At 40.3% G+C, this 13,872-nt stretch overlaps 2 protein-coding genes and 2 pseudogenes across 3 annotated transcripts; 1 reads left to right on the top strand and 3 right to left on the bottom strand.

The window, feature by feature from the left end:
* Nucleotides 1-20: 20 nt before the first annotated feature.
* Nucleotides 21-4,147, bottom strand: LOC121772774 (annotated as a pseudogene).
* A 1,299-nt stretch (nt 4,148-5,446) lies between these two features.
* On the top strand, nt 5,447-8,855 carry LOC121772775 (putative receptor-like protein kinase At5g39000). 2 transcript variants are annotated; one of them, XM_042169993.1, is made up of 6 exons: nt 5,447-7,408; nt 7,504-7,622; nt 7,729-7,936; nt 8,078-8,315; nt 8,400-8,547; nt 8,638-8,855. In XM_042169993.1, the coding sequence occupies exons 1-6, from the start codon at nt 5,452-5,454 to the stop codon at nt 8,818-8,820; spliced, it is 2,853 nt and encodes a 950-aa protein (XP_042025927.1). In that variant the 5' UTR covers nt 5,447-5,451; the 3' UTR covers nt 8,821-8,855. The 2 variants fall into 2 exon arrangements, with proteins under 2 accessions (XP_042025927.1, XP_042025928.1); XM_042169994.1 differs by lacking the exons at nt 8,400-8,547; nt 8,638-8,855 and having other exon boundaries at nt 8,067-8,196.
* Nucleotides 8,856-9,221: 366 nt separating this feature from the next.
* Nucleotides 9,222-13,435, bottom strand: LOC121771981 (annotated as a pseudogene).
* On the bottom strand, nt 9,307-10,146 carry LOC121771982 (putative receptor-like protein kinase At4g00960). The gene is made up of 4 exons (XM_042168889.1): nt 9,974-10,146; nt 9,840-9,857; nt 9,716-9,794; nt 9,307-9,633 (listed from the first exon to the last, which is right to left on the bottom strand). Exons 1-4 carry the CDS (start codon nt 10,144-10,146, stop codon nt 9,307-9,309), a joined length of 597 nt encoding a protein of 198 aa, XP_042024823.1.
* Nucleotides 13,436-13,872: the final 437 nt, after the last annotated feature.

Genomic DNA, 13,872 nt, shown 5'->3' with positions numbered 1-13,872 from the left:
ATTTCATTGGAGCCTTTTTCTTTGCAGTTTACCTCAAAAAAATTTATAAAATAAAATTGTTATACCAGAAACATACATCCAACAAACAAGTGTTGATGGACCTAATCACCACATAAAGCATATTGGCATAAGTCTATACTCTCCTGATCTTGTTCACATCTCCAATGTGCAGTCAGAGAGCTTCTCCTTCAAGCGTTTTAAGCACGGTAGGCATGTCTGGCCGGTCGTCTGGATGCTCTAAGGTGCAGCGCAGCCCGACTTTAATGCACCTCAGCGCTTCATCCGTCCCACCAACTGTCGCATCCACCACCTCTAATACTCTCCCTTCACTCCGCAGCTTCCGTGCCTAAACATAACATTCATTTCCCTCATCAAAAATCACTATATATAGCATTAGTAAGACATAATCATATATGTAAATTTTAAGATTTTTACTATACATAAGTTGGAGACTTACATAGTCAACAAGGTTCATCTTATTCACTGAGAAAGATTCCCGTGCTCTCTGCCCACTCTCCATCTCCAGTATCACAACTCCGAAGCTGTAAACATCTGATTTTACCGACACTCTGCCTTGCTTCAAACGCTCCGGGGATATATAGAAGCTGCAACACATACAAGGATTAACACAGTTGTTCATGTAGGAGAAGAGAGAAGGGGAGGAAACGCATCCTGATACTTACGGGGTGCCTTCAGCTATTCCTGTCTCTAGTTCGTATTGATGTTGTAACAAAGCCCTAGAAAATCCGAAGTCTGAAATTTTAGGAACCATCTCACGGTCCAGTAATATATTGCTTGATTTGGGATCTCCATGAATTACTCGCACACCAGAATGTTGATGTATATGAACTAGTCCTCGAGCTATCTCCTTTAGGATGTTAAATCGTACTGGCCATGGAAAGTGTCGCTTCTTCTCATCATCTACGATTGAAATTTATCATGTAAAGTTGTAGCTCAATAGAACTGATATATTACTAACACCCTGTTGAGACAGAGAGAGATAAATGAGATGGTGTATAGATTATGAAGAAACCAACCGATAAATGTATCTAGACTTTTGTTTTCCATGAACTCGTATACGAGCAGCTTTTCTTTGCTATGAATGCAGTAGCCAAGTAGTTTGATAATGTTTTGATGGTGAAGATTGGGAAGCAAAAGGACTTCACACTTGAATTCCTGGACTGATTGTGGGGTAGATGTCGAACGCTTTTTCACAGCAACTACTTGTCCTGTAGGTAGCACACCCTATTCAACATGAATGGTTTAATCAGTCGAAAGATCGCAAAGGCCTATATCAGATACAAAGAACATATGAAATGGTGTAAACTAGAGAAACAGTCACCTTGTAAACTCGGCCAAATCCACCCTTTCCGATTTTATTTGAGGACGAGAAACGATTAGTAGCAGCTGAAAGTGTATTCCAATCAAACATGGTCAATCCTACATTTGCCTCTCCGATTTCTGCAGTCACACACATTTTATACCTTTCATTAGTTTTGTTGGAATTAAAGCAACAGAAAATAATAACTAGAATCAAGAAGTGGTAAGGTGATTTTCAGTTTCATTACCTGTTAATAAAAGTTTGTTTTCCTTGGATGAGTTACCTCCTATTTTCGGCAGCGAAAATCTTGATAGCATAGCATTAACCATCTTGAAGCTAGCCTGCACTTTTGGGGAGCTAGTAAGATTTTTCCATTGTGCATTCGACATAGACGAGAGCCCTGTGCTGGCTGATGGTCCATTTTCTTCGTACAAACTTTCCATCTCATTCGACAACAAAATCTGTTTGTTTTCCTGTTGTTGCTCAAGTGCAAGTTCAAGCTGCTGCACAACTTGGGACATTGTTGGCCGATTATTTGGTTCGTCTTCTAAGCATCTTTCAGCAACCTCCACAAATGTCTTTAGGCTGTTTTCAGAAATCTCTTCCCTCAAACTCAGATCTACAATCTGATCAACTTCTCCCTTACTGTTCTTATCATGAACCCAAAAGCTCAAAATCTGCTCATCCTCCGTTACCCTTAAATCCACTGACGGTCTCCCGCATAACACCTCCAACAAAACCACCCCAAATGCGTATGTGTCACTTTTCCTTGTTAGCTTACGCGTGCGGAAATAATGTGGGTCTAAATATCCCCTCGTGCCTTTAACATTTGTGCTGACATGAGTTTTTGACTTGCTTCTGTCCTCTGGTTTGGCCAGACCGAAATCAGAAACCTTAGCTGTCAATTCTTCATCCAAAAGGATGTTTGAAGGCTTCACATCACGATGTATCACTCCATGGCCCGTGTGTAGATAGTCTAGCCCCCGACCAGCCCCAATGCAGATGTTAAGGCGTTGTTCCCAAGTGAGAGAAGCAACGTGGCGTCTTTTCCTTGAAGGCTTGTAGATGCGATTCTCAAGGGTTCCGCCAGACATAAAATCATAAACCAGAATCATCTCCCCGTGCTCGTTGCAGTAACCTATCAGTGAAACTAGATTAACATGGCGCAACTCAGAAAGTGTTTCGATTTCAGTCAAAAACTCTTGTGCCCCCTACATGGAGTTTGGGTTTAACTTCTTTATAGCAACAGTCATTTGGCCTTCATCAATGAGGCCTTTGTATACATTGCCAAAACCACCCCTTCCAATTAAACGCTCGTCACTGAAATATTTAGTGGCCAGTTGGATCTCAGCAAGAGAAAAACGACGACAGACTCGTGCAGCTTTCGGTGATGGCTTGTTTTCTTCCTTAGTGCTGCTAACTTCCTCCCAATGTTCTCTCAACGTGTAAACAATGATACTTAATAACGATATAATAGCTATTGCAATAGCTGAAGTTGCATTTCTTCGAACAAGAGATGCAAGGAAAACTAGGACTGTTTCGGATAGTGAATCATGAGGAGGCAGGGGATTCGGACTAGGAAAGGCCCCATTGCTACCTAGAATCTCGATGCCATTTATGAAGGCGTACGTATCTAATGTTTGACCACTTCTTGGAGTGAAACTTATGATGAGTTGTTGGTTTTCTTGAAGGTTTAACCAAAACTCCTTCACAAAAGTATCCACACCAAGAGCCTCAGCAGTGAGTGAAGCGCTGAAGTTACTCAGCAAGGTAAAGGGACCGGCTTCAACAGTGAACAAGTCGACAAGCCCTTCAAAGCCTCTGTAAGAGGCCGGATTAAAGTGAAGGCGGATGATTTTCTGCCCGGGACTGGCTTGAAACAGGTAGGAGAACTGGGAACGCGAGATTCGGGCTGTCTCGTGGGGAACTGGATCAGCAGAGGCCAACTCGTGGATGACTGTGGAGGTCATCGACAAGCCCTTTAATTGCAGCAGAGAAGAAAATATTGGCTGTGTTTCTCCTAGCCATTCTCTTCCGCCGCGTGATACAGAAGTTTCGGTTGAGCCACAGCTGACATAGACGTCGACTGTAAAGTAAGTCGGGTTGCTAGCTACGACTGTGATCGTGATGAACAAGAAGAGAAACAGCGTAGGAAGTGAATTTTGAGACATTTTCATGGCTCCATTTGTGCTGTTGACGTCGGTGATAATGGATATTAGGAAACTAGTAATGATCACACTTGATCAAAGAAGCTGTGGTAGGTATTGAAAATTTCCAAAGGCATATGGTTAAGAGAGACCAAATATTCCCATAATAACATAAAATGTACTACTATATATAGAAAGAGGGACAGGAACAAGTTATAATGCAGCAGTAAACTACAGAAACTGCTAATGTATATCAAGATTTCCAGCTTTTCACCATAATTTTTTTATCATAAAACATGACTATTTTACCAAAATTATTGAGAATCACTAAACTTACTGATTAAAGTGAAGGTGGGATAGTTTTCTGATCTGAGTTGAGTTGAACTGCATCAACGAGTTCTGTCGGCCGTCTGTGCTACCAGTTGACAAAAATGTCAGCTTGATTTTAGAAGAGAATAGGGATGATGGTTCAATTTGGGGATAGAATCATAGAATGTTGAATAGACTTTGATAGCCAACGTTGACCTGCAATAGTAATGAAAAATGTCAGAGCTGGCGGGTCCTTTGTTCTCATATAGTTAACAAATTTGACGTTGACCTTCTGGATTTGATGAAGATTCAATTAATGTGGCTTTGTCTTGAGCTGCAAATGACCTTTCTCCTCCACCTAATTTTGCAACTAAACATCGTAATCACAGGCACAGTGCATTCTTGATTATGAGCACGTGCTATCTAGACTTGTTTTCGATATATCAAGACTTGTAAACACCCCCTTTCCCGATTCACTCTACAATGGGTGGGGGGCTGCTGTATTTCACAGTGGCTGCGCGGCTACAATCCCGGAGCTGCAGCATCAAACGCTGTCGCTCTTGTCAGCTGCTCCATGAAAATAGACAAACAGGAAGGAAAGAAGCTAGACATAGGAATGAAACTTATATTTTTCAAAGGCATTAACTCCATGCTATATACAGCATTACAATCCAAAAACTATAGTTTAGCTAGTATACAAAACAGCATAACCGAAAGGGGTTTGTTACAATAAATATAAATAGTGTGCTATCCTCAAGCCACGAATCTCATTCAAGCTGCACAGTCAATGGCACCTAGCCAGCTCTCACTCGTTCGTCGGGAAGGGCTGCATGGCGTGGGATTAAAATGAAGGCGGGGGTGATTCTCCGAGCCTTAGCCAGAGAAGCTCCAGCCGAGCCGCAGTTGATAGATACATCACCTGTGAAGTCAACTTGATAAACACTACAAGATGAGAATGTGATTGATAAGCAGAGAATTAAAAAAGAAACGGAAACCAGACACAGATTCATGCTCCGAGTTAGGGGAATTCGGTGATACAAATCATAGACTGTTGATGAGTTATGACAGAAACAGATAGAGAACGGACAGCATCAGTGGATAGTACAAATCTAAAACGTAGTTAAGTAGAATAACATGTTTTGCATACCAAAATAACCGAAACTCCAAACTGAAATTGAACTCCCAAACCCAAACCGAAACCAATCTCCCGAGGGATCTTAATCTTGCTAACTAGTTGTTAAATTTACAGATCAACCAGCAAACTACAGTCATGACTCATGCATATAAAAAATTTCATACTTTTGGATTCAGACTCGGATGACATCACTCCTCACCCCCATTTTGACTAAAAATTAAATTACTGCCTTGCTGCTTCAGCCTTCCAGTAGTTTATCCAATCCCTTGGTGTTGCTTGAGATTTAAACCAATATTATTATCTTCATTCAAGCTTGTCACTCTATTATAAGTATCTAACCTATGACTTTGGTTTAAAATAAAAATCTAAAAGGAACATCAACAATCTTTCAACACCTGCCTCAAAACCAGTTGAAAAATGGGTGCGAGAATGACAGTTTTGACATGATCAACACACCAACTAACAGAAAATCAGACAGTAGTTTATATAGTGGATCACCAGGATTTACCATGATTAACACACCAACACAAAACAGAACCATGAAACCGGCTCGAATTTCACATACTACACCATTTCTCTTCTTGCTCATCACAATCATAGCCGTGACCAGTAATCCGACTTACTTCACAGTTGACATTTCTATCAATTCTGGCTCATCTGAAACCTCTGCAGCACGCAGCGGGAGAGAATGGGTAGGAGATACACAACCAAGATTATCTTCCGTGCTGAAAATAAAAGGCTCGTCGACGACCTCCACTGTCAACCATAAGTTGACCTCTGCTGATCCAGTTCCCAACAAGACAGCCCGACTCTCGCGTTCCCAGTTCTCCTACCTGTTTCAAGTCAGTCACGGTCAAAAAATTATCCGCCTTCACTTTAATCCTGCTTCATACAGAGGCTTTGAAGGGCTAGTTGACTTATTCAGCATTGAAGCTGGTCCATTCACCTTGCTGAGTGGCTTCAGTGCTTCACTCACGGCTGAGGCTCTTGGAGTGGATACTTTTGTGAAGGAGTTTTGGTTAAACATACAAGAAAACCAACAACTCATCATAAGTTTCTCTCCTAAAAGTGGTCAAACAATGGATACGTACGCCTTCATAAATGGCATCGAGATTCTCGGTAGCAATGAAGTCATTGCAGGATCAGAAGTAGTAAAGTTGGGCAACACAGACAGCAGTCAGGCTAGTCCAAATCCCCTGTCTCCTTCTCGGGATTCACTATCCCAAACAATCCTAGTTTTCCTTGCATCTCTTGTCCGTAGAAATGCAACTGCTGCTATTACAATAGCAATAGTATCCCTATTATGTATCATTGTTCACAAGTTGAGAGAACTTTGGGAAGATAGCACCAGCACTGAGGAAGAAAATAATCCATCACCCAAAGCTGCACGATTCTGTCGTCGCTTCTCTCTAGCTGAGATCCAACTGGCCACCAGATATTTCAGTGGGGAGCGTTTAATTGGAAAGGGTGGGTTTGGCAATGTCTACAGAGGCGTCATTGATGAAGGCCAAATGACTGTTGCTATAAAGAAGTTAAACGCAAACTCCAAGCAGGGGGCACGTGAGTTTTTGACTGAAATCGAAACCCTTTCTGAGTTGCGTCATGTTAATCTAGTTTCACTGATAGGTTACTGCAATGAGCATGGGGAAATGATTCTCGTTTATGATTATATGGCTGGTGGAACACTGGGTAATCACATATACAGACGTTCAAGGAAACAACGCCACATTTCTTCTCTCACGTGGAAACAACGCCTTAATATCTGCATCGGTGCTGGTCGGGGGCTAGACTATCTCCATACGGGCCATGGAGTGATACATCGCGATGTAAAAGCTTCAAACATCCTCCTTGATGAAGAATTGACAGCTAAGGTTTCTGATTTTGGTCTGGCCAAACCAGAGGACAGAAGCAAGTCAAAAACTCATGTCAGCACAAATGTCAAAGGCACGAGGGGATATTTAGACCCACATTATTTCCGCACGCGTAAGCTAACAAGGAAAAGTGACACATACGCATTTGGGGTGGTGTTGTTGGAAGTGTTGTGCGGGAGACCGTCAGTGGATTTAAGAGTAACGGAGGATGAGCAGATTTTGAGCTTTTGGGTTCATGATAAGAACAGTAAGGGACAAGTTGATCAGATTGTAGATCAGAGTTTGAGGGATGAGATTTCTGTAAACAGCCTCAAGACATTTGTGGAGGTTGCTGAAAGATGCTTAGAAGACGAACCAAATAATCGGCCAACAATGTCCCAAGTTGTGCAGCAGCTTGAACTTGCACTTGAGCAACAACAGTTAAGTAAACAGATTTTGACTTCAGATGAGATATTAAGTTCGTATGAAGAAACTGGACTACCAGCAGACACAGTGCAGTCATCAGTGCCTAATATAGGACTGCAAATTCTCACATGCTCCCCAAAAAAGCAAACTAGCCAAAAGGTATCAAGATGGCCATGTAACAGAAGTAATTCATCCCAGGAAAATGATCTATTACTATCAGGTAATGAAACTGTGAAGCATTTTACTACTTCTGTACTTCATAATTACTGGTAAAATAATAAAAACATATGATTGGTCATTTGGTTGTGACTGCAGAAATCAGAGATGCAAAGCTAAGATTGAAAGTTTTTGATTGGGATACACTTTCAGCTGCTACAAATCGTTTCTCCTCCTCAAATAAAGTCGGCAAGGGTGGATTTGGTTCTGTTTACAAGGTGACTATCTTTCTAGTTAACACCATTTCAACCCTTTGAGTACTAGATATAGAGGCCCCTAACTAGAATTGTCTTGCTCGATACTAAAATCATTTGTGTTTAATAGGGTGTACTACTTACAAAACAAGTAGTTGCCGTGAAAAGGCACAAAACATCTCCCGATCAATCACTCAAGGAGTTCAAAAACGAAATTCATCTGCTTCCCAATCTCGACCATCAAAACATTATCAAGCTACTTGGTTGCTGCAGTCATAGCAGAGAATCACTCCTTGTATATGAGTTCATGGAAAACAGAAGTCTAGATAAATTTATAGGTTGGTTCCTTCATAATCTTGACATCATCTCCACTGGAAGATGTTATGGACTCCAAATTTTCATTTTCTTAGTTTACAGTATGTTAGTAATATGGTCAGTGTTACAGAGATACAATTGAACATTATAAAGTTCATTCCTAGGTGACGAGAAAAAGAAAAGCTTTCCATGGCCAGTCCGGTTCAAAGTCATAAAGGGGATAGCTCGAGGACTTGATTATCTACATCAAAATTCTAGACTCAGAATCATTCATGGAGATCCGAAATCAAGCAACATTTTACTGGACCATGAGATGGTTCCTAAAATTTCAGACTTTGGCTTTTCTATGAAATTGTTAGAACATCAAACCGAAGTAGAAACAGGATTTGCTGCAGGTACCACGTAAGTACTCTCGCTCCTCTTCTGTCTTTTTCCAACGTGCATCTTTGCAACAAACAACTGTCTTATTTAAATTGTGTTTTACAGATTCTATATTTCTCCAGATCGTTTGAAGCACGGCCGAGTTTCAGTTAAATCAGATGTTTACAGCTTCGGAGTCGTGATACTGGAGATCGTAAGTGGGCAGGGAGCGTGGAGATTTCATACGCTAAAACAGATGAAGCTTCATGACTATGTAAGTGTTAGACTTACTTTTAGTGCAATCTTAAAACTAGTTTTAGTAAACTTGAATGGTATATATGAGAAAACTGTATTCTATCTTCAGGCACAGAAACTGCAGAGCGAAGGAAAAGCACTAAACATGGTAGATGGCTCACTTAATAAGCACTTTCCAGCCAATGAAGCGCTAAGGTGCATTCGAGTTGGTTTACAGTGCACATTAGAGCATCCACGTGACCGACCAACCATGTGTAGCGTGCTTCAGATGCTGGATAGAGACGCGATCTGACCGCAGCAACAAGAGCTGTGGAGCAGTATGTAACTTTTGAGTACTTCCAATGCAGTTTAGGAAATACACATTGATTATGTAGAAATGTAATTATTTTTGTACGTTTTCTTGAATAATAAACATATAAGTACTTGTGTCATTCATTTTATTTTATTTATTTTGTTTTTTTATATTCATTTATTTTTATTTTTTTGGGGGGCGGGGAGGATGTACCTCACTGCTTGACTTGACTTGACTATGGACCAAACATAATGTCCATACCATAGTCATCACTCATCAATATATTCTTTCTTAGTTTATTACTGATGCTGATTTAAAGATTTTATTTTCTTTAACACTAACAAGCAACTGAAAAAGGGGAGCAAATAGAAGTGCAGAATAAACATATATAGTAAGTATAATATATCCAACTTGCATATTTTGTGATTCAACAATTTTAGAGTTCATAAACACAAATCCTCCACTGTATGACAAATTATATCTAAATTACCGCGGATCAAACTCAGTTTCTGACATATCCATATTACAGACAGATGCTTCAGGTTCAGCCTGCCTGTAATATGTATTTGTTGGACGATATTCCTCAGATACCATATGAGCTACTGGTTCTGAAGGTGTAGGGAGTATGCTGGTGGAGGCACCAAGCATTTGAGTGACAGAACCCATTGTTGGCCTACTAGCTGGGCTTTCCTGAATGCACAACAACCCAACGTGCATGCATCTCAACATTATGTCCAGAGAATCCGTGCTACCCCTCCTCACGATAGGATCTATCATATTTGCAGCTGTTCCTTCGCGCCAACTTTTCCATGTCTGCCAGATTCAACCATATATGGTTTCATATGATTAACTTTGCAATAAGGTATATAACTATACATCCATATCTGATAGTTACAAGATTCATGAGGCCCCCAACATTCATGAAATTCTTGTTTCTTTGGCCTCTCAGGATTTCCAGTACCAGCACTCCAAAGCTATACAAATCCGACTTAACAGAGCAAGTTCCATGCATTGCATACTAGGGTGCCATATATCCACTGCAACACAAACAAATGACTTAGTAAGGCACATATTCATAATTTCTGGTTAATGACTTCAACCTGTGACTGTAAATATAGTCTTTTAAACAGTATAAGCATAGCAAGATACTCACTAAGTCCCAACAATCCTGCTGGTGTTTGAACTTTCACCTGCCTCTAATACTCTTGCTATGCCAAAATCTGCAACTTTGGGGTTCAAATCTTTATCCAAAAGTACATTACTAGCTTTTAGATCACGGTGAATGATTATGAGTTCAGAACCCTCATGCAAATAATGAAGTCCCATCGCTGTGCCCAGTATAATCTTGTATCGCCGATCCCAATCCAACAACGAACATTTCATTGGGTCTGCATATTATAATAAGCATATATCATTCTTAAAGCTCCAGTGACAATATTTTTGGTATAGTGAAAATGGGTTCCAACATGCATAAAGATTGATGTTCCATACAAATAAAAGAAAATTGTTACCGAATAGGATGAGGTCTAGACTTAGATCTCTCAACAAATTCATATATGAGAAGCCTCTCATTTCCTTCCTGGCATAAACCTAAGAGTTTTACCAAATTTCTGTGCAGAAGCCTCACCAATATCAAGAGTTCATTTACAAATTCATTGTTGCCTTGATTTGAACTAGAAGACAACCTTTTGACTGCTATCTCTTGACCATTTGATAAAATTCCCTGATTTCAAAATAAAAGAATACTAAATTAACCAATGAGAATTGTGTGTTTCTTATATACTGAAATAATATATTCAATTACCTTATAAACAGACCCAAATCCACCTTGCCCAACCTTGTTAGCAAATGAAAAATCATTGGTTGCAGCTCTGATTCTAGCAAAATCATATTGCAGGGATCCAACAGCAATTTCTGTTTCAAAAGTAAAAAGGGCACTATCAGTTGAACATCTGCTGGGGTAGGCTTCGTTGGTTTCAATACAGAAGAAAATAATCTAGGCATTTATAATGAAAGAAAAACTGCAACTATACCTTGAAATAACAATTCATTTTTCTTGGAAGGCTTGGCTCTTTTCCGAAATGCATGCATGGCCGAAATCTGAATAGCTTAACAGTTGAGAATCTTGTCCATTGTTTCTTTCCAGATGTACCAAATTTTCCACTAGTTTGTTTGCCGAGAGGAAGTGTGAGATTCTGCCTTTGTGTAGTGGTAATTATCGGTGGTGCATCTCTAGATACATCAATTCTATCATTAGAAGTTGAAGGGTGTAAGTCAACTGAAACACTTGTTATCTCATTCAACACCAAATTTTGGTTGCCTTCTTGATGTATATCATAGTTGCCCTCTTGATGCTTAAGTGCAAACTCAAGCTGTAGCACAACTTCAGACATATGTTGGCCGATTTTTTGGGTCATCATTTAAACATCTCCCTGCAATAGCCACAAAAGTTTTCAAGCTGTTCGGTGAAATTTCCTCACTTAAACTTGAAGCTATAATCTGATCAACTTCCCCCTTGTTAATCTTATCTCGAGCCCACTTGGTCAGAATCTGCTCATCCATTAAAACTTCTGAATCCACTGCCCTTCTCCCACATAATAACTCCAGCAACACTACACCAAAGGAATATGTGTCACTTTTCCTTCTTAGTTTACTGGTTGTGACATAATAGGGATTCACATAGCCAACTGTGCCCTTAACTTTTGTGCTGACATGGCTTTGTAGCTTATTTCTTTGTTCAGGTTTGGCCAATTCAAAATCTGAGACCTTAGCTACAAAATTTTCATCAAGCAGGATGTTGGAGGCCTTTAAATCACGATGTATGATGCCACAGCCTGTATGAAGATATTCTAGGCCTCGAGCTACTCCTATGCAGATATTTAGGCGTTGCTTCCAGGTGAAAGAGAAACAATTACGGTTGTCCTTTGGAAGTATGTAGAGGTGATCAGCCAGTGATCCGCATGCCATATGTTCATAGACAAGAATCATTTCCCTATGCTCGTTGCAATATCCTATAAGAGACACAACATTAATATGTCAGATCTCCGAGAGAGTTTCAATCTCAGTCAGGAACTCATGTGCTCCTTGCCTGGAATTTCGTTTTAACTTCTTTACAGCAACAGTCTTTTGCTCTTTATCAATGTGGCCTCTGTACACTCTACCGAATCCACCCTTTCCAATTATAAGTTCATTATTGAAATTTCTTGTAGCCAATCGAATCTCAGCCAGTGAAAAACGACGCAAGAGCCTTTCAGCCCCAGCTGATGGCTTGTTTTCCTCCTCACTACTGCTAGATTCCCAACTTCCCCAACTTTTCAGTAACAAGTGAACAATAATATTCACTAGAGAAAATACAGCTATTGCAAAAGTCATAGTTGCATTTCTACGACCAATAATCATAAACAAAGTGTAGAAAGTCAACAGTGGTGAATCCTGAACTGGAGGCAGAGGATTTGGAGCGGCTAGACTGCTATCAGGATTGCTCAGCTTCAGTATTTCAAATCCTTTAAGAGGTCCAAGCATATCCTATAAATCTTGATTTGACTGCAGACAAATAACCAGATTGAGCTTCCCCTCTTGTTTGTGGCCATTCAACAACACCACATAGTCCTCGTACCAGGGGATGCTACCATCCCTTACTTCGACTATGCCACCATCAGTGCTTACAACTATTTCATTGATCAGGACTTTGAAATTCAGGCCTATAGTCTCAGCCATGTTGAGTCGTCTATCGGAGAAATGAAGCCTAACCAGGTACCTGAATCCGACATCAACAGGTTGGTTCCAGGTTATGTTGTTGATATTGCCAGGTTTCTGCTTGGGGGCAGTCAACCACATTGCAAACACGTCACTGGAACCATCAGCAGATGAAACCAAATCCTGCTTAATGCTCATACGGTGGACTATTTCAAGTGCGATACTGCTATCAACATAGACCAGGGCTTTCTGGCCAACCATCTGGAGTCCAACATCTCCACCCCGAAAGTAAGAAAGACTAGTAGGTACTGAGATAATTTCAATACCATTTATAAAAGCATATGTATCTAAGGATGGACTACTTTGAGCAGAGAAAACTATATTAAGCTGTTGGTTTTCTGGTATATCTAAACAAAAATCTTTTTCAAAAGTATTCACACCAAGAGCCCCGGCTGTGATGGAAGGCGCTGTGAAAGAGCAGGCTTCAACAGTGAATAAGTCTTTCAGACCTTTAAAACCTCTATATGCTGAAGGGTTAAAGTGAAGACGAATAATTTTGTGACCTGCATTCACTTGGAATGAGTAAGAGAACTTGGACTTGGAGAGGCGCGCAGTTGGATCAGCAGAGATGCCCAATTGTGGACTACAGTGAGACTGTTGACGAGCCACTTAATTGCAGCCCTGAAGAAACTCTCGCTCGAACATCTCCCAGCCATCTCCCACAATTAATGGAGACGTCACCTGTGATGCGAGCTTGATCATTGTAATAGTGATAAGGAGACACAAAACTGAAAAACGACACAGGTTCATGGTTCTATTATTGTTGTTGTGATGTGTGAAGGAGATGAATGATGGGCACTTGAGTATGAAAGGATACATTTACGCTTAGCAACTGAAAAATGGCAGCCCTTGTTTTCATTTTTCATCTTCCGTGTCCAATCAATTTCAAAGGTTCATGATGAACATTGACCAGAGTGGCAAGATGGTGTTGTGCTGTATGAAAACACAACTTTTGAGTTTTGTCACAAACTTTTTCTGCCGACGAGAATGGCATGTGTTGACATTTTAGTACTTCATCTGTGAAGAACTTAACCAATTCTAATCAGTTCTAAATATCATCACATTTCGTTAATGTTACCCCCCATTATCGAATTCAAACTCAGCACCGTTGTTTGTATAAAGGCAACCCAATGAGGAAGGACAAAGGTAATCAAACAATCACTCCTCAGCAAAAGCCAAATATTCCCTAAATTTAAAGTTCCGCCCAAATGAGATCCAAGCAAATTTGGGAATATAATTAATGGCCTTCAAACAAACAACGACCTGCGAACAAGCACATTTGAGTGCTCAGATGGC

This window comes from Salvia splendens, chromosome 16 (assembly GCF_004379255.2).
Source record: "Salvia splendens isolate huo1 chromosome 16, SspV2, whole genome shotgun sequence".
NCBI lineage: Eukaryota > Viridiplantae > Streptophyta > Magnoliopsida > Lamiales > Lamiaceae > Salvia > Salvia splendens.
This window is presented reverse-complemented; position numbering and strand designations above follow the sequence as displayed.